This window comes from Aedes albopictus, chromosome 2, assembly GCF_035046485.1.
Source record: "Aedes albopictus strain Foshan chromosome 2, AalbF5, whole genome shotgun sequence".
NCBI lineage: Eukaryota > Metazoa > Arthropoda > Insecta > Diptera > Culicidae > Aedes > Aedes albopictus.
This window is the reverse complement of record NC_085137.1, coordinates 242657135-242683995: the sequence shown is the minus strand read 5'-3', so window position 1 is coordinate 242683995 and position 26861 is coordinate 242657135. Positions and strand designations below refer to the sequence as shown.

At 45.5% G+C, this 26861-nt stretch overlaps 1 protein-coding gene across 3 annotated transcripts in view; it reads right to left on the bottom strand.

Annotated features, from left to right (window-relative positions):
* The window catches only part of LOC109622885 (F-box/WD repeat-containing protein 5), a 56432-nt gene that overhangs the window by 14144 nt on the left and 15427 nt on the right, over nt 1-26861 (bottom strand). For all 3 annotated transcript variants that reach the window (XM_029858206.2, XM_029858201.2, XM_029858209.2), the window contains 2 exons: nt 4553-4730; nt 4067-4492 (listed from right to left, as the gene is read on the bottom strand). In XM_029858206.2, coding sequence (XP_029714066.1) covers nt 4067-4492; nt 4553-4730 — 604 coding nt within the window. The remainder of the gene's footprint in view (nt 1-4066; nt 4493-4552; nt 4731-26861) is intronic.

Here is a 26861-nt window from a genome sequence, read left to right as displayed (position 1 = left end):
ATTAGCGATATGTTCATAGATTATGATTTGGTCGATAGTTTCTCATCTATTTTGTTTCCATATCGTTGCATCGGTGACTATTTTCATCGCCTTTCCAGTTTTTTGTTAGGGCCATCTCGCGTTTTTTCGTCATGTCCTCTTTGCCGGTTGGCGACGTTCGGGATGTAAGTAGAAAAGCATGCATTTAATTATGATTAGTACGACAGTAATTGTGATTGCTCAGTACTTCCAGCCCATTTGTCCGCAGTACATATCAGGCATCCCGTTTTAACAAGTGCTACACAGAATTAGAAACCCGGATCTCCCACAGACTGTCCTAACTATAGTGTCAGATAAGCTCAATTGAGAATAGGAAGCGGCGAAATGAGAAGACAGTAGAGAAGGTTTGGTACATTGGTAGCTGTGTTCATGTGACATTGAAAAACTATTTTCCGTAGGTATTTAACTCTCTACCCCAAATTTAATACCGGAAAATATCTGATCAGATGTATAGTTTGGCAATTCTGTGTCCATACATCTTTTATCAAGAAGGAATAATGTTGTTTACTGTTATAACATAATTCAGTTAAAGGGCAGCAAATGCATTGTAATCCAGAATAAACCTACAGAAGATGTCCCAATAAAAAGTTAACACTAGTTCAACTAACTACACAAACTAAAAAATGTTATTATATTTTACCAATGATTTCATGCTGAGATAATAGCAAATGAATGTAAATCTTTGCAAATGAATGGTCGCAACCTTGATTTCATCCTAATCTTGACCCTAACATAGTTATGCGCTTAGTGGACAATGACCAAAAATAGTGTTGTTTCGACAATAGTCACATACTATGCCCTATGACATTGACGATTCTATTGTCTATGGCTCACCTATTTAGCGCCACCCAGCAGGGACTTGGTCTGGTACCCAATTCAGTATATCCGCTCCACGTAATGTACCGTACCTCTTTCGATTTGTGATATATTACGCGGAACATCACTCTCTTCATTCGGATAGCGATTATGTAACCCATTGGATTAAAAACCTTCATCAAACATGAAGCGATTAATCGGAGACTGAAGACTCTATACCAAATTTGGCTCAGAGACAGGTAATCAGTGAAGTCAGTTTTTCTCGTTTGTCAGAGACGATTGATACGTATTAAGACAAAGGATCACCGCTCATGCTTTACAATACAGTTGGAAAAACTAGAGCAACACCTAGCCACAATGATGCATAAAGCACTAAAGCGGACCGGAAGTGTCGGTGAGCCAGCCCCACCAAGAAGTGCTATCAAGTTTATTGAGTTCAAAATATTTATGTAATTGTTTATTGAATTGCGGATCTAGAATGTAAGGATTAATACTGAAATGTTTCTGAAAAAAGACAATACACATGGAATAGTTTAGATCTCTGTTAGTTCAATGTTCTGTTTAACTATTAAGATGATTCTACAATTATTTGTTTGATACTTGCTATTTTATTTCAATGATAGATTAGTAAAGATTAACTTAACGGTGGAGAACTGATATGTTCTATTCGACCAAAAGGGAAATCCCCTTTTTCGATACATTATACGAGGTAACACGAAGTTGTGAGATACTCATTTCATGATTATGAGTGACCGAAGCATGTATAAAACTCGGAGCAATAAACGATAGGTCTCTATCTTTGTAAATCTATAACTGAGTACGGTTTATTCTATTCTAGACGGAAAACCTCTAAATTAAGTATAAAGTGATAATAGTTCATCGACCACCTCACGCTCGCTCGTGAGAATATTCCCGTGATTACCTCGGCACATATCGGCTTGTGGCACAAAGCCTCTGCGCGAGCGGTTCAGCTTCTCGTACAACTTCCGTGTATCCTTAGCGCGGTACAGCTCTTCCATCGCTTCGCGATCTCGTTCTTCCTGCTGGCGCTACTTCCTCCGGAAGACTGAGTTCTGCCTGTTCCGCGCCTGTCTGTAACGTGCCTCATTCGCTCTCGTACGGTGTTGCAGCACTCTCGCCCATGCTGCATTCTTCTCGTTTTTCAACTGTTCATATTCGCCATCGTACCAGTCGTTTCTATGATTCGGAGTCGCGAAGCCTAGTGCTGCAGCCGAGGTACTACCTATGGCGGATCGGATGTTCCTTCAACCATCTTCAAGTGTAGCTGCGCCAAGCTGCTCTTCCGTTTTAGGGCCACTGCTAACTGCTGCGCGTAGCCTTGAGCCACTTCTACGTTACGCAGCTGCTCGATGCGGCGTTCGACTTCGACTTCGTCGCAAGTTTTGAGCGCATGCATACAGCGACGATCCGAATCTATATTCGCACTGCGGTATGTGCGGACATTGGTTATATCCGAGAAGAATTTACCGTCGATTAGAACGTGGTGGATTTGGTTTTCTGTTTGATGGGCGGGTGATCTCTAGGTCGCTTTGTGGATATCTTTGCGGGGGATAGATCCCTTCCTACCTGCGCGTTCATGTCGCCGACAACGATTTTTACATCACGCGACGAGCAACCATCGTATGTTTGCTCTAACTGCGCGTATAACACTTCTTTCTCGTCATCAGGTCTCCCTTCGTGTGGGCAGTGGACGTTGATGATGCTGTATAGTTGAAGAAACGGGCCTTAACTCTTAAAATGCACATCCTTGCGTTGATCGGCTGCCACCCGATCACGCGTTGTCGCATCTTGCCCAACACTATAAATCCTGTTCCCAGTTCATTGGTGGTGCCACATCTGTGGTAGAAGGTAGCCGCTCGATGCCCGCTTTTCCACACTTTCTGTCCAGTCCATCAAAGTTCCTGCAAGGCCACGATGTCGAAGTTGCGGGGATGTAGTTCGTAGTAAATTATCCTGTCACATCCTGCGAAACCTAGTGACTTGCAATTCCATGTTCCAAGTTTCCAATCTCTCTCTCTCTCTCTTCTTGGCGTAACGTCCTCACTGGGACAAAGCCTGCTTCTCAGCTTAGTGTTCTATGAGCACTTCCACAGTTATTAACTGAGAGCTTCCTCTGCCAATGACCATTTTGCATGTGTATATCGTGTGGCAGGCACGAAGATACTCTATGCCCAAGGAAGTCAAGGAAATTTCCTTTACGAAAAGATCCTGGACCGACCGGGAATCGAACCCGTCACCCTCAGCATGGTCATGCTGAATACCCGTGCGTTTACCACCTCGGCTATATGGGCCCGTAAGTTTCCAATCATAGCCCTTTTTTCGTCGCGTTGGTCTTTGCCGATTGTATGGAGTCGTATTTTCTCCTATGTTATTCCCAATGGGGATTTTTACGGATGGCTTATTGGGCCTACGCCAACACTCCTGTATCGCCGGAGGGCCATCGTGCCACTTCTGTTTAACGTCCCAAACAACACTGCGACGACCACGCTGATGGGGCTACCACCTTGGATCTAGCTGGGCGTGGTGCAGCATTTCTTACTCGGCCGCTGGATGCCAAAACAGACGCTGTTTGAGCCGCACCTCCTTGGTGAACAGACGCTCGGCTCGTACCTCCTCAATCTAGCTGAAGGTAGAAGGACAACAGTGTCCATTCTATTTAGGTACCAGTAATAATTTACCTAAATGGATTCTACTTAAACGAAGGTTAGAGTGTTCTTAGTTGGATGCTAAGACATCCTCAAAAAAGGGTGTAAACAGACATTTCCCAGAATATCCAGAAAATGTTCCAGTCTGTTGTCCAGAAAATTGTTTCTCGATAACTTTGAATGATATTAAAAGCTTCATCCTTCATGAGCAATAGAAGTCTTGGAAATAAAGTGTGGGACCACTTCAACAGTATAAAATTGACTAAAACCGTAAGTACACAAGGGTCAAATATTTGTCCAAAAAGAAACCAATGCTCAAACATCTTGTTTGACTCGATCGAATTTTCATTAGTGTTGTTTCGTGAGTTCTTTCCTTGTCAAATATTTGACCCTGCGTACTTCAGTCCTAAGTTAGGAGCAAAAATTGTCCAAAATAGTATTTCCTGCCGAAGTGATCACCCAGCTGCCTGCTAGAAACTAAGCACACAACACTACAGCAAAATCAGTAAAAATCGTGTAACACTAGCAAACCGTACGATACGAACCCCTTCCAGCTCGGTACATATTATCCATGGCTTGGTCCTGGTTCATCTGGTAATGCGACAGAGGATTGCCAATCCTTCGGTCGTCTTCCTCATCTTCGGTGGTCGGCTTCTGTCCAGCTGCATCGGATGTACTTGGCCCCTCGGCACCCTCTTCGTCCTTCTTTTCATCCCCGAGCCAGGGGCAGTTGGCCACCATGATGGCACGGATGGAACTGGCGTTCCTGTTGTAGAATTTGTACAATTGATTTCGGATTGGCGTATGTTCCGAGTCTACTTCCTGATTGGCCTTGTTTAGCCACAAGATCGACGAACTAACCAAGTGGGCCAACCAATGCAGGTCGCCCGACAGGAGGTGCTGATCACTGAACCACGTTCCGAATATGTCGTATGGTCGATTGGTTACGCGACACCTCAACCGGAAGCCATCTGGAAAATAAAATCGTTCATGCATACAAATCCAATCGTATTTCGTTTCGTATACGTTACTTTGCACGGTGAAAACAGCAATCTCACCGGAAGTACTATGAGGTGAGCCGAAATGCACTCCGGATACTAACAGCAGGGTGTCGCTTTGATTGAACTGCGAAAACTGAGTGTACTTCCAGCTCAGCTTCCGCATGTCGTACGAATCTCGAATCGTTGAGGGATATGCGGAGTTCCAAACCTGAAAGAGAAAATGGTTTAAAAGTCCTGTTCAAAACCTTCTTCTAGATTTTCACTGATTTGCGCTCTAATTGTACAATGTTCCAGAAGCAAGATTTAGGAGGTAAGTTGTATTCAGCGCCTCTAAATGATTTTTGAGCCAAATATGGTTTTCTACAAAGTTGTTTCTGTCCACTTTCTAATAAGAGAAATACACAGCAAGAGATTTAGATTTTAGTATTTGTTTTAATGTGTAAAACTGGATTTTCAATAACATGGGAGAATAAGGATTTTGTGGTAGGTATCTCGGCAAAATAAGATTGTTTACGGATTCTGGTCAATTTTTCGGGTTTTTGGTCGAAATAAAATTCGCGGCGTACATTTGCGACCGAACGTGTACTCTTTATTGTCAAAACTAAACTACAAACAAAAGCGCGCGGGAATTCAATTGGCGCGAGGGATAGGTAATGGTTAAATACACATTGATTATGTTTTACTCAGAACAAAGTCCCGGCCTTGAGGCAAGTGCCTCAACAATCCTAGACTGATGGTAGCGGAACGAGCTTCTGGATTGGGCGCTGATACTCGGAAGAACCTCTGCGGAGCGTCACGGTCCTCACCACGCCATAACGATCAGGATGAACCGAAACCACACGGGCAAGCTCCCACTGAGCTGGCGGTGTGTTCTCGTTCTTCACTAGCACAAGCCTGTTGACTTCCAGGTTATCCCTTGTTTCTTGCCACTTCGCACGTGGCTGTAGAGATGATACATACTCGTTTCTCCAACGTTGCCATATGTCCTCCACCTGCTTCTGAAGCACCTTCCAAGAATCGAGTCGGTTGATGGGTACACTTGGTACAGATGGTTCTGGCAACAAATTCATTGGCTTGTATAGGTGCAGCTTAGCACTCTTAACAGCGGCTTCCCATAAACCCCCTACGTGGGGAGCAGACGGTGGTATGAAGGTCCACTTGATACCAACATTCGATGAGAAGCGCTCTGCTCGATTTTTGAATTCCACAGATTGGAAAAACTCTTGCATTTGTCGATCAGCACCGACAAAATTTGTTCCATTGTCGGACCAAATTTCGGTGCATAATCCACGGCGAGCGATAAACCTTTTCAGCGAGTCAATGAATGCGGCAGTCGATAAGTCGCTGGCGGCCTCCAAATGGACCGCCTTAGTAGAGAGGCACACGAATACTACTATATAACCTTTCGTCAGAAGTGGTTTCCGTGGATTTCCGCTTTTTACGATGATCGGACCAGCATAGTCGACCCCAACGTGGACAAATGCTCGCACAGGCATAGTGCGAACCGCTGGTAAGCTTCCCATCAGCTGAGTAGCAGTCTTCGCCTTCATTCGACAGCATCGAATGCAGTTATGCACTATTTGTCGAGCCGCAGTCTGACATCGCAAAATCCAATAGCGTTGGTTGAGGGTAGCTACCAGCAATGAAGGTCCGGCATGTAGATTTGCCAGATGCGTGTCCAGCATTATTACCTTTGTACAACGATGATCGCTAGGCAAAATTACCGGATGCTTCATTTCGTACGGTAAATCAGCATTTTGGAGTCTACCTCCCACTCGTAGTGTCCCATCTTTATCAATGAATGGGTGGAGAGAACGAAGCTTGCTTTTGCGAGGTAACTCAGTTCCACTTCGGAGACATGTCAGGTCCTTATCAAACTTGTCCTGTTGTGCGAAACGAACTATTCCCAAAGTGGCCGCTTGTAGCTCGTCGGGAGAGATTGGTCCAGTTTTGCATTTGTCCTTGGAACATACGGCCTTCATGTTGGCAACGAAGCGATTGATGGCAGCGAGAACTCTGCTCATACGACTGATAGACGAAAACCGATCCAGCAGATACTGTTCCACGATGAAATTACTCCCTACGGCAATGTTGGTGTTGAAGACCGAAACTTGATGACTGGCTTCACAAATTGGTGTTCCGGCCGTTAGGTGATCGTTGAATTGGGTTTGATTGTAGAGCCACGAAGGCCCCGTCCACCAAAGAGTGTGTTCCAGTAGTTCACATGGTGACACTCCTCGGGATGCGCAGTCAGCTGGATTTTGTCCTGAAGTTACGTGATGCCATGAACTCCGCGGGAGCACATCCAGAATAGTTGCAGTCCGATTAGCTACATAGGTTTTCCACTTCCGTGGGTGAGATGACAGCCATTCCAAGACCACTGTCGAATCCGTCCAGGCATAGAGGTCGAGATCGAGGTGACTCAGTGCAGAGGATATTTTCTTCATCAAAGTAGTTAGCAGGACAGCTGCGTTCAACTCTAGCCGAGGAAGAGTGACCTGCTGAATAGGTGCCACCTTGGTCTTGGCGGCGATGAGAGTAACGTTTATTTGACCATTTGAATCAACAGACCGGCCGTATACAACAGCAGCGTAGGCCAACTCCGATGCGTCTGAGAATCCAATAAGTTGCATTTTTTCTCCGTGGTTGGCAATCCATCGAGGGATACGGATTTGCTCCAACATATGAAGATTGTTTTTGGTACTCACCCACTCTTCTTCAATGGCTGCTGGAAGTGGATCATCCCAGGTCAAATCATGCAGCCAAAGCTGTTGAAACAGAATTTTTATCTTGACGATGCACGGCGACAGCCATCCGAAGGGGTCGAACAGCTTCGATGCGTCCGATAGGAGTTGTCGTTTTGTGTTACAGCTTGTTACGTCCAACGATACCTTGAAGTTGAATGAATCCTCTTTCGGCGACCAATGTATTCCCAAAGCCTTGACCGAGTCTACCTCACTCGTGAATTGTAGAGGGATTGGACCTTGTCTGCTATCGGCGATGTTTTCGATCAGCTCTGGCACATTCGACGACCACTTCCTGAGGACAAATCCGGAACTTTCCATGATTGTTGAGATTTCGCTTACCAACTTCCGAGCTTCTTCCAGGGTACGAGCCCCGGACATCAAGTCATCTACGTAAAATCCTTTCACGATTCGATCAGCAGCTTCTGGAAATTCAGTAGCACTATCACGAGCAGCTTGTCGTAGAGATTCTGTGGCCAGATATGCAGCACACGATGTCCCGTAGGTGACCGTTAGCAGACGGTAGTGTTGAACAGGATCCTCCGGGCTTTTCCTATACACAATTCGTTGGTAGTCCACCTGGTCTTTTGAAATCTGTACTTGTCTGTACATTTTCTCTACATCGCTAGTGAATACTACAGGGTATGTTCGGAAGCGAGACAAAACGTCAAGTAGACTCTCGGTATTGTTCGGACCGACGAGTAAACGATCATTGAGGGAGATTCCAGATGAGCTTCTGCACGATCCGTCAAAGACGACGCGCAATTTGGTCGTAGAGCTATCCTCCTTCTGCACAGCATGGTGTGGCAAATAGAAGCATTCGCAGGGAGATTTTGCTATCTCGGATTCCGGAACAGGTTCCATGTGGCCTAATCGCAAATAATCCTCCATGAATTCTCCATACTGTTGCTTGAACGTAGGATTCACTAGAAACTTTCGCTCCATGGCATGCAACCTCTTGACGGCTGCGGTAAGCGATTCTCCTAGCGCGGGCTTCGTTTCATCGAATGGCAGCCGTACGACAAACCTACCACTTTCGTTGCGACGATGCGTAGTGTTGAAAATCTCAGCAGCCCGAATTTCGTCAGCAGTAAACACCTTTTGTGAAGGCATTTCTTCGGTCTCCCAAAACATCCGCAGTGCTTTATCAATGTTGACACTCGAGTCTACGCTGAGAGAAGCACAGAGGGTTTCGATGCTAGTTCCACCGTCGAATCGGCCGGCCACTAGCCAACCAAATACCGAATTTTGTGCGATTGGCAATCCATTTTCATCAGTAATTTGACCCATGCGGAGCATTGGTAGGAAGAGTTCAACACCAAGGATGACATCGATTTTACCCGTTTTCCAGAACGTCGGATCAGCCAAAGGGACCGCTTCCAAAAACTTCATTCGCTTCCCGTCAATGGATTGGTTCGGCATCGGTGAAGTTAACACTTCGAGAACATATGCTTCTGTCGTTAGAACCACTTCGTCGTTGAATCGAGAAGATATTTCCAGGCGTACCGCACCCTTCGTAGTACCAGCTGCGGATCCTGCCACCCCCGTGACAGCAAATCTAGCGTTGCTTCTGGAAAGTCCGAGGCGCGTCACGCAAGCTTCACTGATAAGTGACGCCCCAGAGCAGGAATCGATCATGGCTCTTGCGATTTGGAAGGTTCCGCTGTTGTCTCGAACTTTGATCAACGCTGTTGGCAGCAACGCAACCTTGTGTGGGATCCCTGATGATAAGAGTTCCGTTTTGAAGCTCGACAACTCGTCCGTAGAGTGAACTTCTTGTTCCGGCAGCTCGGAGGCCGGTGAACTGCAGGCCGATTGGATTGTCGGTTTCTGCACTGAGGTCGCTTCCTGGCTGTCTCCGTGTTGACAGAGGAGCGTATGATGCCGTTGGTTGCATCCACTATTCTTGCACGAGGTTTTCGATGAACAATTCTTCACGGAGTGTGATGGCCTGAGGCAGTTGAAGCACAGTTTGGACTTCTGCACTAACTCCCTACGGTCAGCGACGCTTGAGGCCTTAAACGATTCACACTGATAAATCTGATGATCCGAAGAACATTTAGGACACAGCTGGGATTCAAGGTAAAAACTCTGCAGTCTTTTCTCCAGTGGCTTCGACTGTTCCTTTCGAAATTCCTTCTTCATGGTATCCGTGTATGCCGTGCTGGGGCGCAAAAACGATGAACAGGTCTCGAGAGCATCGCAACGGTTTTCGAGAAATTTTAGGAATTGAGCAAACGTTGGGTCTTGGAGATCGACGAGTTTCGCAGCCCATTGAGCGCGAGATTCCTTATCCAGCTTTTCGAGGAGCAGGTGTATGAGCCAGGGGTCGCGGGATTCGTATTGGGCACCCATAGCACTCAGTTGCCTGATCACTTCGTCCGATGTCGTTACCAGTCTTCGAAGGGAGGTTGGATTCGCGGATGTCACGACTGGTTGCTCTAGAAACTCCTTCACTAGCGAGAAGACCGTGTACTTATTCTGGTCGTATCGGTCGAGAAGCTTGTCCCAAACTTGTTTATAATTAGCGTCCGTAATTGCAAAGGAGCTAACCAAACTTTTGGCTTCACCGTCGAGATAAGAGAGCAGATACTGAAGCTTCTGAGAATCTCGAAGAGATTGCTTGCTGTGGATGGTGCTGATGAAAAGATCCTTGAATGACCGCCACTCTTTACGGTTTCCTTTGAATGTTGGAATGTTGATAGGAGGAAGACGAACATTCAGCAGTAGATCCAGACTTTGCGCTTGTGCTGCAGGTCGATTTTCCACTGGGTGTAGTCGAGCGTCCTCAAGCTGGGCAGTTAACGCACTCGTTTGGGTTGAAACTACAGCCTGATTCGACATAAGCACCCGCTGCGCTTCGAGCAGTGCAGTCACAGCACTTCGGAGGTTGTCATTCGATTCGTTGTTGACATCATCGCCCACAACCGAGCCTTCATCCATCTGTATGTACATCGCCTTTGCCTCATAGTATCGCTCCTCGAACTCTGTGCGGTAATTGAATACCGAGGCGATGGCTTCCAAATCGGTTGTGCGATCTTCGATTTCACCTTGAACAGCAAAAAAGGCATCGCCGAGCCGATGCAGCCGATCGACGCGTTCCCTAACCTCACACAGCGGCGGATTGCGGGTTAGAACCTTCTTTGCTGTTTCGAGCTCCCATTTCACCTTTTGGAAGAGTGAATTTCGTCTCACTTGTAGTTCTTCCATGTTCTACCGATCACTTTTACTACCCGGTTCGCGAAGGACCATAAATGTTTACGGATTCTGGTCAATTTTTCGGGTTTTTGGTCGAAATAAAATTCGCGGCGTACATTTGCGACCGAACGTGTACTCTTTATTGTCAAAACTAAACTACAAACAAAAGCGCGCGGGAATTCAATTGGCGCGAGGGATAGGTAATGGTTAAATACACATTGATTATGTTTTACTCAGAACAAAGATATCATTATCAGCAATGCACTATCGATATAAAATATTGAATGAAATAACGTACAGTGCACAATTAACCTTGCATCCAAACCTGGTATCAGGTATCAGTAGGTCGGCTCAAGAGGCACGTTCTCCTCCATTTGGGAAATTTGTGCCATCGCCATGAATACGAGCCTATTCATCATTTACCTGAGGGAGAGCGAAGGGAGGAATAAGGGATGGGATAGGGAAAGGGAAGGTAAGGGAATAGGGTCGACATAATCGCATAAGCGTACCACAACTGGTTCAAACAGCGCCCTGAAAAGGGCACTGTAAAAAGCGCATAAAGCGTAAAGTAAGCCTATGGCTACTTGCCACAACGGGTTCAGAACAACAGAACATCCTGAAGATTCAGGCTTCTTAGGTCAGTTTCACTTAATCAAGTGTTTACCGAGTACTCGGAAACGCAGTAGCGTAAAAACTGGGTAGTTACATATCGAATGATTCAAAGTTTCACAGTCGGATTCTCAGCTAAGATATACAAATGAAGCAGTCTATTAAGGCTTGTGAAGGACAAAATCCTAAGTAGGAAAACCACATTGAGTTATCTCAATTACGTTTCTGCCACGAGATTCCTCAAAAGTGATGGCAAGACTCCCGCATGGGGGCATCCACAAACACTCAATTGCCTAATCGCTGCTTGACGTAATGCCGAGAAGAGATGTTGGCTTTTGAGCATTTGGTAAATCCAATTGGGAATCATTGAAAGATAAATAGGACAATCCATGCGGCTTCCAATATGGAATCGAAAGGTACGTGTTCAAAAGTATCTTGGAAATCCGAGAAAACACCCAAACAAAATTTATTCGAATGAATGCTTTTCCGATATCGTACACAACATTGTGTAGACAAATTACTGTGGACTTTCCATTTTGGTAAGCATGTTGGTTCCCACGGAGAGGCATGTTTGCTTGTAACCCGTGGTTACAATTTTGTTCTAAATTTGTGAACACCACTGTGTTTTGGTTCATTTTAATTTGTTTGTTTTTATATTTACTTTTTATTTGATATTTATTTGGTTAAAATTAGGGTAATAAATTCGTATATATATTGTATCGGTGAGGCATTTGACCCCCAATCTTCCCACTCAAAGGCACACATCAGCAGCAACAAGCAGGAGAACAATTGCATACGGTGGATATGTGGTGTGTGGTGTTTTGTTTTGGTCGAACCAAGAGAAGTAACGAAACCGTGTAGTGCGACGGACGCGTATTTTAACCCGTTTTAATTACGCCCAGAAAAGTGGTGTTTCGCGTCGAAAGCTGGAAGATTGTTCCCAGCAACGTCGGTAGTGATTCCACGAGTGGTTCACTAGTGAAATAGTGCCGGCCCACGGTTTCGGGTAAAAAAAAAAAAGTGCTGTGGAAGTGCAGTGCAAAAGGGTACTGGACCACCGCCATAGTGGGAAGCTAATTGTAAAGGAATTTTCGCTTCCCGGCGGTCTAGTAAAGTGTCCGAAAACCCACCGTCCTCGCTACACGGGCTCAGCCAGTAGAGCCAGTCTCGCCCGTGTAGCTAAACGCCAAGGAGGACGAAGACAGGTAGGTGTAAAGGGGCTCACCACCTGTGGTAGTCAATTGCGGTTACTACCAGAACTATCTACGGCGAGTAGACAGTTCGGTGTTTATATACCATCGTCGCTAGGGGGGATCCGACAAAGGAGCCCGCTCTTCCCCCTAGCTAAACGCAAAGGACGACTGCTCTGCAGTCTGAAAGTGCCCAAAGAAGAAATCGAAGAAGAAAGAAGAAGAAGAAGAGGCTCCGCATAGTCCGTGCGGGAGCAACGACGACCACCACCACCACTGCAGCAAGGGCCCCAACGTGTCGACCGAAGCCAAAGTGCCAAAGGGGAGAAAGGGGCAAAACGAAGGTCAGGCGTAGAATATAAGTTTTTGTTGCAAAGTTTATTTATTATTTATTTTCCCAATTAATTTCATCCGAAGTCCTTAATTTAGTGGAAGTACCCTGCTTTAGGCCGCCCTGCCGGGTAACAGCGGGTAAGGGCTGAAAGCCAATCCTTACAATTGGCGCCCAACGTAAATTTTGCGAAAAAATCTTCGATTTTTTCCACTGAGCGAGGGGTACTTCCACCAAAATTTGGATTTTGGGTGGAATAAACATAGTGGTGGGGATATTTTCCACAGTCGCGTGGTCGTTTAATTTATTTTACATTGTTGTGTGTTGTCCTAAATCGGTTATTCGTCTCGTCTGCAGAACGAATTGGTGCATTTTGGGTCTCTTTGTTCTCAGGGCGGGATTTTTGATTCTTCTGGGCCGATTTGGGGTAATATTTGACGCAACCCGGTGACCGAGAACCATTTTGGAATCGTCAGCAAGCCAAAAATTGATTCCTCACCGTATTTATACTTACGAAACAGTTGGTAAGTTTTAATTTCGTCCACATTTTGAAGATTTGCGATCTCATTCGTCAAAATGCCGATCGACATGTTGACGTTGGGGGAGTTCAACGTCGCCTACTTCCATTTGCGTGCCGATCACTTAGAACCTGACGAAATTGACTTTGAATTGAACTCCCGCGGTGTTGTTATCCCTCCTGAATCGGGTAAATCGAGTTCCAAAAAGCGTCGCCGACTGCGAGCGTTTTTGGTCAGTGAGCAGAAGTGCTCCGAGACCGCTGTCCGCTCCTTTGAAGGGGATATTGACGCTGAATTGGAGCTTTGTCGTGGCAAATTTGAGTCCATGAAGGAGGATTTGGGGTACAGGTGTCCGAACAAGGAGGTTTACCGGAGCAGATTGCTCCATCTGGGTGCTCGGCTCCAAATCGTCAAAAACTATGTCGTGGGGGAGGCCAACGAGGCCTTTGTAGATTTGTTGAGCGATGTGGTAGCCCTCCATAACTACCACTTCGCGATTAGTTTGGTCCCTCCTCTCACGCCAACCGAGGAAAACAAAGAAGATGATGGTGAGGATTTGCTGGCTCAAATTGCCGCGGGAAAGGGTGTTTCACCGAAAGGAAACCAACTTCCGATCGTTGAAGCATCCTCCAATCAGGCGGTGGGCGAAGAAATTCGCGATGTCTTACTTGACATAAGGGCGGAGATAAAAAGGACGCAAGAGCAAATCAATCAAAGCGAAACTAGGACTGCATCCAGAGTGGATTCACTTGAAGATGTAGTCAGAAAACTAGGTAGCGGCCTTGCGTCCATTGGTACGATTGCATCCGGACTACAGAAAACTAACCGCGAAGTGCAAACACTTCGCGAGAAGATTTCTGAGTTACAGGACATCGTCAGCAAAATTATTCCTAACGTAAACTCCCCGAGTTTGCCGGTAGATACGCAAGATCTTCAATTGCAACAAAGTCCCGATCTACCGGATTTGCCTGATTTTGATCAGCAAGCGTTAGAAGGTTTGGGTACTCCGGTGAACCTGCAGAAGCAAACTTCTAGCAAGAACTTTGGACTACCCAATCAACCATTTCAAAGACGTTTTGACTCCCGTAATGCGGACAATTCCAAAAGTTTTGAGAATCTCGGACCTTCGCACAATTCCCAGAACTTTTATCAACAGACTACTCTTCCGAATTTAACGCTTCCGCGTCAGTCGGAAAGAGCAGCATCGGTGGAGATCACCGGTTACCAGCGTCGGCCCCAACGGGTGGCCGATTGGAAAATCAGGAAGTATGCTGGGAATGACGAAGGAATGGGACTCAACGAATTTTTGGAATGTGTCCATCATTACGCTGAGTCAGAACAAATGTCCGAGGCAGAACTGTTTAGCTCGGCAATGCATTTGTTCACCGGTAACGCGTTGGCTTGGTTTCAAGCGATGCGTTCCCAGAAGCGGTTCTACAACTGGAACCACCTGGTGTGTGAGTTGAAGGCGAACTTCGTGCACCCGGAACTTGATGCTGCGCTGAGGATGAAAGCGTCTCAGCGGCGACAGCAGAGGAATGAATCCTTCCAAGATTTTTATCTTGAGATGGAGAAGATCTTCCGTGCTATGCCTGCGCCGCTAAGTTCTCACGAGAAGCTAGACATCCTCAAGCGAAACCTGAGGCCTGACTATAAACAGGTACTCGTCTTCAAGCCGGTGAACACATTGTCCGAGTTGATGCTCATCGGAAAGACCATTGATGCTTCCAAAACCTCCATTTACCAGAAAGTATTTGGAGTTCCCAAGGAAGCATCTACAATTTCAAGCAAGCCTGCATATGATGGTTATAAACAAAGCCAGCAGCAACAACAATCTCGTGACAATGGAAATGGGTACAAACCAAGGGTATTCTACAACAAGAATAGCCCTCCATCGTCACCAAAACGAAATAGACCTCCACCTCTTCGTTTCAAAGAAACAGGAGGTCGACCCGACAGAAATCTCCGAGAGAAGGCTAGCCCAATCCCTAAATCCCCACAGTCGCGACAAGAAGGCATAATATGTTTGAGCTCCCTGGTGGACAAACACCGTCCGCCACACTTGGGAGTGTGTTACAACTGCGGAATGCAGGGGCATGAACATGAAAAGTGTTCAAAGCCCAAGCGTGTTTTCTGCGTACTGTGTGGATTTAAGGGATTTGAAGCTTCTCGATGCCCTTATTGTTTGCATAATGGGATTAGATCCAACTAAATCGGTCGGAAATCTAATCTCTCTGTAATTCTTCAAAGGAAAATTCCCGTAGCTCCTATCTGTACCAATTCTTCAAATATAATTTCCCAATCAAATTTTCATAGCAAATTTTCCCAAATTGGTACAGAGTGAATATTAAATTTCACTTCAAATTTATAAACTTTTCAATTATTTTGATCCAGGCATCTGTTGCTTGCATATTGCTCAACGATGACCTGCAAGTAAACATCATATTCAGCGTGAGAATTGTGAGAAAATCTAGTGGAACACCAGAGGGAGTGTCCGATTCCTGAATCTTAGCGGCAGCCCAAGACTGTCAAACCCTGGCTTGACAACTACGGTTGTCACCACTAGGACACACTGGTTAGTACACTATCTTTAATCACAATACTCACCTGAAGAAGGATGGTGTCGCCCACAGCCTGATTGAGCCGTTGGAGGGAGACAGCAAATTTTCCCAAGCCAGCGTGAATATTAAATCTCCTAGGAGCTCCTCGGATCCACCATATCGACTTCACCAGGTTGCTCACTTGGGAGCTTCCGAAGATCGATGGATCCGGGAGCATCACGCATCACTTCACGCTGGCAATCATCTTCTTTCCTCAGGAGCCGACACCTAAATCTCCCGGCACCTGACAACTCTTCGAGGTTGTGAACCTCTAGGGTTCATCACCTCAATTTCACTATCAACACCCCAACTAAATCTTCCTTCTTGCCAGAAGGACTCAAACCACGACCGTGGATCCATTCGGGAGGTCATCTATGTATGCGCACCTGTACACTAGAATTATCTTCAAGTTCATTTCCCGCGCATAGATGACAACACCAATTTTAACCTTTTTAATTTGTTTGTTCTTCGTTGTTTTTATCTGCCAGAATCAGGGATATTCGACTGATTCCAAACGGAATCAGTTCGTAATTGATCTGCATTCACGTTCGGTGTCTTGCTCAAGTATCTTTGGGAAAGGAATTACTTGTAGCGTAAAAGACAATACCTTGCGTTCATTGCCTGTTTGTTTTCGGTATTTTGTGTAATGTATGAGTGAGAAAATGTATAATGAGAGTAAATGAGAATGAGTGAAAGTGTGTGAATGGCGGGGTGTTCATTCAAATGTCATGTGTGATTGTGTGTACGCGTAGGCCAGTGATTGGGATGAATGAGTGATACACTTTGGATGAATGTGGATTGAATTAGAACCCCATCTGTTGAGAAAGTACAAATACCGTCAGGACGGGAATAGTGGACGTCAAAAAAAAAATAATAACTTGGAAAAAACAAGACCACGACAACCGTTCCTCTGCTACGCTACTTCCAACCGGAGGCTAGCAGGGTTTTAGGAAGTCAGGTTGTTTTGAGTGTTATTCCGAATTGGTCTGGGGGAGTTGAAGATTCTTAGCTCTCCCATTGAGAACCGGATGTGTCGAGGGTGGTCTGGTGCCGTTAATAGCGACGGGTCCCAGTCCTTGTCTGCAGAACAACCACGAGACGATGTACCGATTTAGCTTTTTCTTTTTGTTCGGTCGTTCCCTGATTGTGTCCATGTCAACACATTTTTAATCTGTGGAAAATGTCTTTGATTGGTTAGGTTAGGCAGATTTTTTATTTACACTTTTTTATTTATTTCCATGTTAATTTATTTCATTTTAATTCGTTATTTATAATCATTGTTATCGGTGTTAGGTGTTAGGGTTAGTAAAAAAAATGGATTTTCCATTTTTTTTTTCTCTCGGTGTGGGCGAGATTGTAACCCGTGGTTACAATTTTGTTCTAAATTTGTGAACACCACTGTGTTTTGGTTCATTTTAATTTGTTTGTTTTTATATTTACTTTTTATTTGATATTTATTTGGTTAAAATTAGGGTAATAAATTCGTATATATATTGTATCGGTGAGGCATTTGACCCCCAATCTTCCCACTCAAAGGCACACATCAGCAGCAACAAGCAGGAGAACAATTGCATACGGTGGATATGTGGTGTGTGGTGTTTTGTTTTGGTCGAACCAAGAGAAAGTTACGGACCACGTAGTGCGACGGTCGCGATCATTTTCCACTCCGCGAATTTAACCGGGAAAGTGCCGTTTTCGTGCGCCTTTTTGCGAAGCGAGCCAGCTGGAAGGTTGTTCCCAGCCTCGGGAGTGAGTGGTTCCTATACGGACAGTGCCGGCCCGTGGTTCGGGAACGTTTTAATAGTGCTGTGAAAGTGCAGTGAAAAGGGTGTTGGACCGCCGCCATTCGGGAAGCTAATTAACAAGGAGATTTCGCTTCCCGGCGGTACCGTCAAGTGTCCTATACACCCACCGTCCTCGCTACACGGGCTCAGTCAGTAGAGCCAGTCTCGCCCGTGTAGCTAAACGTCAAGGAGGACGAAGACAGGTAGGTGTAAAGGGGCTCACCACCTGTGGTAGTCAATTGCGGTTGCTACCAGGGCAATTCACGGCGAGTGAATTTGCCCGGCGTTTTATCGCCACCGTCGCTAGGGGGGATCAGATAAAGGAGTACGCTCTTCCCCCTAGCTAAACGCCAAGGACGGTTGCTTCGGCGACCCGAAAGTGCCCATTAAAAGGAGTAGAAGAAGAAAGAAGAAGAAGGAAGAAGCTGCGCATCGTCCGTGCGGGAGCGAAAGAAACGACCACCACCTTGCACCACCACCAGCGAAGGGCCCCAACGAGTCGACCATCGAGAAGTGCCACATAGGGGATAGTGGGGCAAAACGCAGGTCAGATAGTTAATTCTGCTATTCTGCTATTCTGCTATTATCAACGCATCCCCTGGCTTTCGCCCATCTGCGTTGTCTTTTCACTAGGCAATACGTCTACCAATTGATGTTTATGGGCTTGCCGGACCAAGTCATGTAGCTAAGCCAAACACCCCACCTACAACTGTTGGGTAGGCACCATTGTCCCGCCCACTGGTCTTTTACAGCTAGTTGTAGGTGCATGTGTGCGTGTAAGTATTGGAGTGTGTGTGTCAGTGTTGGTGTATTGTGGGCGCCAACTCGTTCTAATCCACTCTGATAGCTAACACCCTATTGAACCATTACCCTTAAATTTGGCAATCTATGAAATAGAATGAGTTAAACGCCTGTAGAAAACAGTCAGTTAAATCAAACAAGGAATATTAGTATTAAAGCGAAGATACAACGAAGCAACGCTCCGAACCTCGAGAGCACAAACCCCAAGAACCAAATGACAGGCAGCGCCGATAAGTCGATCGACTGGCCACCATCAGTGAATAACCATTCGAGTAAACCCCCCAGCACAAACTGCCACCAGCTCTCCCGACCTGCGCCCAACAAATCCGAGGCACAGCCCAGCCTTAGCTTCACCTTAAAACCAAAATCTAGATTACAGAGCACAATACTTCCCAAGTAACCACACAGCTCGAGCCGCAAATCACGCACAACACGGCACAAATAAGACAAACACTACCACGCCCGTACAACCGAACCCGACCTAGAGTAGAGAAGGGTCTCTTTCCACTCCAACCCGGACTCAACTGCACCCACAGGGCAGCGCACCTCACCCACACCGCACTCATTCATGCATCACTGTCCGAGCCGCACGGTCACCTGGGTTGAGTCTATCTGCATGACCTCGCCCAACCCGTAACGCAGAGTTTAAGTCCCTCTCTTGCATTACAAAGTACTCCCTCTTCCCAAAAATCTGTGCGTGGTATAAATGAGATCTTAAGGCTGAAGAAATCGTCACCAATACAACCGCCAACACTGAGCACTCAATGATGTCGGCCTTATCAACGACGACCCCCTCAGTCCCAAACCCAATTATCCCACACTACCCAAGTAACCACCCTGCTGAAGCCGTAAGCACCACAAGCACAAAGCACACACACACCGACACGCACCACCCCACACAAACCACCAAGGCCGAACAAAAGCGGAAAGCGGTGCCACCACTGCTGAATCACGAGTTTTTCAGTATAATTCAGCAATCGTAGATCCATTCTTCGACCCTACTCAGCCCTAACGGTCCATAGCAATGCCTGTCAATATATGCGCCTCACACATGCAACCCCTACACCCTAACAGTATGGTCACTTGGGTATCCCTGGGTTTTGACATGATGGTCAGGGATCACAGCCATCAAAACGTTCCACACTTTATCAGGGCTTACGACCTGTAGACATGATGATTTCTCAATAGTTTCAAGCTCTTTCGGACCTTCCGCTATTGGAGACCATCATGGCTAGCGGTGTTAAAAAAAAAAAAAAAAAAAAAAAAAAAAAAAAAAAAAAAAAAAAAAAAAAAAAAAAAAAAAAAAACGCAGGTCAGATAGTTAATTAAAAGTTTATTGCAAAATTTATTATTATTATTTTCAAATTAAATTCCGTCCGAAATCCAACATTTAGTGGAGGTACCCTGCTTTAGGCCGCCCTGCCGGGTAACAGCGGGTAAGGGCTGAAAGCCTCTCCTTACATGCTAGAAAAACATCACGGGTGTGATGCTCGACAAAGCGTTCTAATCATTTCAGAAGAAAAAGGTCAAATTGATAGGTTTGATCTTCATACGAAGACATTATCCACTTACGGAATAAACTTGACAGTATAATCCCACCAAAATTTGGGGATTGCAAGGCTGCAAACAAGCAGTTTTATCAAAAAATTTTGGGGTTCGAGGCATGACACGCAAGATTGTCATTTCAATTTTATTGAAAGTAGCAAACATCGGGTCAAACGCAAAATGCGGAACCATGTAGGTGTTAATTAAAACATTACATCTACATAGAAATTGTTACAAAAATAAAAGAAATTAATTATTAGAAAGTATTAACACTTCACGATACACATAGAACCTTACAAATGCACAAATTAGGGACATCACAAATTGACGCAGAACAACACATAACATAAATGTGCCCTGTTATCCAGATGGATAACTGTTGTAATAACAAACTCGCGATTACGACAACAAATAACAAATTAAAATACTTTATTAAAAATATAGCGCGGACATGTGGACGAATAATGCGAGGCGAGTATACAAACTAAACTACAAGATGACAGTTCTCTCTTGCCGTGACGTAGATGACATCTATCATTGGACGGTCTGTCAGATGATGAGCCATCGCGAGGCATCGGCTGCGTGCTGACTCCGGTCAGGGTGGTCCTCCCAACACCTCCCCCCTTTTAGTAAAGATGGAACGGATCATACCTCACAGGCAGCATTCGTTTTCGCGAAGATTGGCGAGGTATGTACGTTTGCTGTTCAGCTCTTCTTGGTGGGCGTTGACGTCTTCGTTGAGAACCCCTGGGTGGTTCTGTCATCCGTGGTTCCTTTGGAATACTGTCCAGGTCCAGCTGCGGTTCTTCTGGTTCTGTAGATCTTGGATTCAGGCCCCACGTGTCTAGAAGGATATCCAGTGGGACTTGAACAGGAGTTTCGTTTTCTGCTACATCTGCTGTTTCCGATTCGTTACGACTTCGGAGTTGATTACAGTGGGATCGGATTAATGTGTTTTTCTGCGGCAGCCAAACGTTGTAGATTACGCTCCCCACGCGCTCAAGCACCTGACCTGCTTCCCAACTCCAACTGTTGTTTTTGAAAACCTTAGCCCAGACCAGGTCCTGGGGATTGTAGTAGATGGCCTTGGCTCCATGTTTGCGGTTATATTGGCTGTCTTGCTTGCTTTGTTCCATTTTATGAAACGATGTTGGAGGTTTGAGCAAGTCTAGCGATGTCCGAAGGGGTCTACCAAGCAGTAACTCGGCAGGGGACTTCTCTTCCGGAGCGCTTCGGTTTGGTGTGGAACGGTAGCAGAGCAGGAACGTGTTGATTGCTTCAGTGAGACCCTCTCCTCCCGCTGTAATTTTCTTGAGAGTCCGCTTAAAGGTGTCGACGAACCTTTCTGCCAATCCGTTGGACTGTGGGTGGAATGGCGGCGTTTTCAGGTGTAGAATACCGTTGTTTTCACAGTAGCGTTCGAACTGCTCACTGACGAACTGACGTCCGTTGTCGCTCACTAAGGTCTCTGGCATTCCAAAACGTGCGAAGATTCCTTGAAGGATTTCCAACGTTGCAGATGTTGTGATTCGACGAGTTGGGATAACTTCGGGCCACTTCGAGAAGGCATCAACTAGTATAAGGTAATACCAATCGTCGACGGGCCCGGCGTAGTCGATATGCAGTCGCTGCCAGGGTTTTTGAGGTACCGGCCAAGATTCCAGTTTCGCTCTGGTGTTGGTTTTGGCAGACATCGCACATTCCTTACAAGCACGTACGAGCTGCGCGATGCTGTCGTCGATGGTCGGCCAGTATACATAACTGCGGGCAACTGCTCTCATCCTTTCGACGCCGGGGTGTCCCTTGTGCAGCATCTGGAGAACTTTCTTCTGGTACTTCGACGGAATGACCAACCGCTCACCATAGGCAAGGCAATCGGATATGACTGACAAACCATCCTTTCGAAGGAAGAACTGCTGACAATTTTCACTGACGTCGCTCCTTTTTGTTGGCCAGCCCTGCTGAACGTGTTTGACGACTTCTTGGAGGACTGGATCTGCTTTGGTCTCTTCTTGAACCGCTTTGTACGTTAGCGGCAGGTATTCCAGGGACTGCTGCACAGCATCCTGGAAAGTGTGCTCCAGTTCGATGGCCGCAATCACGTACTCTTCATCCGGGCGAATGTGGTTGTTGATGAGCCTAGATAGAAGATCAGCGTAGCCAAAACTTTCGGTTGACACGTACTGGATATTGAAGTCGTATAGAAGGAGGGTTAACGCCCAGCGCTGTAGCCTATTGGCGGTATAAACGGGTATTCCCTTTTTGGACCCGAATATGGCCAACAGTGGTTTATGGTCGGTTTCGAGAGTGAAATGCCGGCCAAACAGCATCCGATGGAATCGTGTGACGGCGAATATTAAGGCTAAACCCTCTTTTTCTATCTGGCTGTAGTTTTCTTCGGCCGGAGTGAGACTTCTGGACGCATGACTGATTGCTTTTATGGTGCCGTCCGGAAGTCGATGAGCGATTCTAGCACCGATGCCGATGGACGAGGCGTCTGCAGACACCACGATATCCAGCTTTGGATTGTAGTGCGTCAGCATCAGCGGAGACATCAAAAGCTCTTTGAATCGGTCGAACGAGTTTTGGCAGGCCGTGTTCCAGTCCCATTTGGCTCCACCCGGATAAAAACTAACCATAGGGTATTTGGTGAAAACCATTCCTGTACCATACAGTGTACCAGCTACAATATAGTGTATTGTAATGGAATGGTTCGCTAAAAGCTTTGCACATTGGTAGCTATTATACATTTACATCCGATCTTTATGTAACAATATATTATACTGTTTTTCTTACGTTTGAACCATTCACTATTCCGAAACAATCTTTTTCCGTGCATTTTTAATTTTTTATTCAGTTTATGATTTTTTCCGTGCTTTGTTTTGTTGATGTCTGTGACATTTTTGTTGCAAAGGAAATGAAAGAGAAAAAAGTGAATAAGTTGAAACATCTATTTAAAGTCAATAAAATGTTTAAATGAAGTGGTAAACCAGGTGTCCCAAAGGACTGCATATCCAAGAGATATGGTGGGCTAGGTATGTAGAGTGCGATGAGAGGAATACGAATGTAGGTCAACCCGGAAAGACGCAGGCCAGATTACCGTAATTCAGTGGATGAGTTCAACACTATTCTTTCTCTTCTTCTCTCATGTGAAATTGCCTTGTACAACAACCGAATTAAATGCGATTTATCTTTGACATTGTTAACATAAGGACTGGACTGGACACTGAAACGACTTCTGAAATAAGTTCGTCTTCGCTTTTTAACCTAGCTTATAGATGAATCGAACTTGACAGTTTTCTCATGAGTTGTTATGTACACATTTCATAGTTCAGTCAAATTGGAGCCTCAATATTGCAATAATGGTTAAGCACGCTGTAATGATACTTATGTACCTCGTCACCCACTTCATGCAACTACATTAGTGGTCTAATAACACTTAGCGCGCTAGGCATAGTTCCATCATGCCGCTCAAAGTGTTGCCACAAATAATGCTTAGTTTGCAAAACCCGGTTATCTGGCTGGTGGGACATGGGAGCTTAAGCTTCAACTGTTAATGCAATCAGAGGCTCAAACTTAGACGAGTTTAGGTTAGTTTGGCTAGAACTGCCATTATCGAAGGAACATGACGAGATAATATAACATTATATGGTTTATCTAATGTAAAACAATACAACATAACAAAAGAGAACCATTCCAAAACCATGATTAAATTTATAACCAGTAGTGAAATTACAATTAAAAACAATATATTTACGGTACATTTTATTGTTTGAAACCATACGTGTACCATACAATGTACGGTATATTAAAGCCCACGTATCAGTATTTCGAACAATTCATTTACAATAAAATGTATGGTTTTGTAAAAAAATATATATGGAGAAAAATATTTTTTTATATTGTTACGATACTTAACAACCCGTATAGTATATTGTAAAAATCTCATTTACAATTCACTGTATGTTGTCCAACATTACATCTTATTGTTTTTGTATTTTTTATTTTTACAGTGGTGTTTATTGTAACAATATGGTTTTAAATAGTACTGTTACAATACAACATTCGGTTTTTCTACTGTATTTTTTATTCGGGCAGCTTTCAGGAGTTTGTCCATAGGGTACCGCAACTTCCGCATCTCTGGAATGTATTTCGCGTAGTAATTCACGGCTCCCAAATACGATCGGAGTGTCGAAAGGTCGTGGGGTGGCGGCATGTTTGCAATAGCAGCAACCTTGTCGGGGTCAGGTCGCACACCATCGTCGTCCATGATCTGCCCGAGATAATCGACTTGTTGCATGTTGAAGCTGCATTTTTCTATTCTCACGGTGAACCCATATTCCTGCAATCGGTTCATCAGACGCTCGAGATTCCGATTGTGTTCTTCTTCAGTTCGGCCGCCCAGAAGAACGTCATCCAGGTAGCCGCAGGTGAATTCGAGTCCCGCAAGCATTGCATCTACCAACTGTTGGAATGCCCCCGGGGCTGACTTGATGCCAGGGGACAAGCGGGTGAATTGATAGAGCCCCTTGTGGGTGTTGATGGTGAGCAGGTTTTGACAGCTTTCATCCACCTCCACCTGAAGATAGGCATCGGAAAGGTCGATATGGCTGAAGTACCGACATCCCGACATCTTCGAGAAAATATCTTCAGGTAACGGCAGCGGGTATTGGTTGGACTCAAGGACGTCGTTCAAACCCGTTGAAAAATCGGCGCAGATCCGTACTCTTCCGTTGGGCTTCCGGACGACCACTATAGGTGCAGCCCAGTCCGAGAAGTCTACTGGCTTCAAGACCCCCAGACTGTGGAGACGCTGAATTTCTTCTTCGACGGCACCTTCCATACTGTAGGAGACGGGACGCTTTGGCCGAAACACCGGAGTGGGATTACCTCGCAGCTGAAGCTTGACCTTCGTTTTGCCGCAAAGACCCATTTTGTTGGTGAAAACTTCCGGGAATTTCGCCTGGAGTGACGCTACGTCGGATGGCGTCCGACTGCTGACTTGGTTGCAGAAGGAGTTGATTGGTACATCCCAAAGGCCAAACTTGTCCATCCAATCGGAACCTAGAACTGATAGATTGATTTCCGGTACCATAACACGACACAAACCTCGTTTGGAGACACCGTTGATGGTCACGTCACACCAGAATTCGGACGCGATGTTGAGTGGTTCTCCAGAAGCTGTCACTGCTTGGCACGACGGTGGAGATGCTTCCGGTTTTCCGATTTGCTTCCACATTGCGTCGGTGATAATACTTATGTCCGACGCTGAATCAATTTGGAGGCGGACGGGAACGTTGTTGATACGCACCTCTGCATACTTTCTTCCACGGCTGACGGAATTAACGGAGACGACTTTCGTTGACTTCTGGTTCCGCGCAGGCTTCTTACCCTTGCCGGCTGTCGATCTCCCGGCGAAGCAAGCGCAATACCCCTCCTTATGTCCTTTCTTCCCGCAATCACGACACGTATGTTCACGAAACTGGCAGTCCTTGGAAAAGTGCATCCCTCCACACGACCAGCATGGAGAACGAGGCTGATCCGCTCCACTACTACTTCCCGCAGCCGATGGTTGGTGCTTCGGCTTGGAAGTCTTCTTGTTGTTGTACTTCACAGCATGCACACTTAACGGAGACTGTTTTTCCACCAGTACGTTGTCGTTCTTGAGGTTCATCAGGCTTCTGCAGTCCTCCACAATCTTCGTTAGGGTGATTTCGGACGATTCGTTCAGCTTCGTGATCAGCCGCATCCGAATATCGGAATCCTTCGATGACTTGAGGCCGCAGACAAAGATGAGGCTTTTGAATTGCTCCTCGGACAGGTCGGCAAGTTTAAAGTCCACACAGGCGCGGTTCACCTTGCACGAGTACGCTACGATGTCCTCCGTGTCATCCTTGACGGTTTGCAGACATTGGTACCGCCGGTGAAAGATGGAGACAGGTGATCCGAAAAGCGACTTCAACTTCTCGACGGTTTCACTGAACGTGAACTCGTTTGATTGCTTCGGAAGTATGAAGCTCGTGTATCTCTCGTGTGCCGCTGGGTTGAGTTTCCTCATAAGGAGTCGGACTTTTGCGGAATCGTCGAGCTTCTTGGCATCCTGGTCAAACAATTCCGAGTATCGGGCGTACCAAGAGTCGAACGTGCACCCTTCTTCAGGAGCATAGCGAAATTCGTTGATGATGTTTGCCAACGCATTCAGTGCGACGTCGTCACGGGAAAGCTCCTTCAGGCCAAGCTGCGTTGCTGACATCTGCTGGGACAGCTGGGTAATCAGTCTCTGCTGTTGAGTGAGAATCTGCGTCAGGGCTTGCTGGAATGAGATGGTCTCTCCTTCGTTAGCCCCCCAGCTTGGTGCAGGGTGGCCAGTGAATTACAGATATTGAACTCCCGGTTTTCTCCCGGTTTTTTCCCGGAATTTTAATTTTTTTTCCCGGTATTAAATTTTTACTTGAACTGAAAAATATATTCCCTTAGTCGGTTCAGGACCTGATCGTAATGGAAATTTTAATGACTTAGGATATATATCTACAATCTTCTCACATGATATAATCATGTAAAACTATAGTCAATGCCAAAGAAACAAAATTAAAATTGAGGAAGTGTTTTTACAGTTACACAAAATTACAGTGTTTACAGAACCTATTTTTTAGGAATTCTAAAAATACCTATTCTTGGGATTAAATTAGTGAAAATATGTTACGATGTTACGTTTTGACGTCTATATAATCATTAGAATTCCTTGAGGATTCCCATAATGAATTGCTGAAGAATCCCCAATTAGAATTCTTGAAACAAACAGCAGTAGGAAATCCTGAAGAAATTCCAAAGATCCTTCTGAATGGAATTCAGCAAAAGCTCTGAGAGAAATCCAAGAACAAAAGCATAGATCAGCATAAACTCTTGCGGAAGACAAAAAAAAAACTCCTCCCAGAAGAAACTCTCGCCGGAATTCTAAACAATAACTCCTGCAGAAATGTAAACGCAAATTTTTGAGGAAATATTAGAAAAAAAAAATC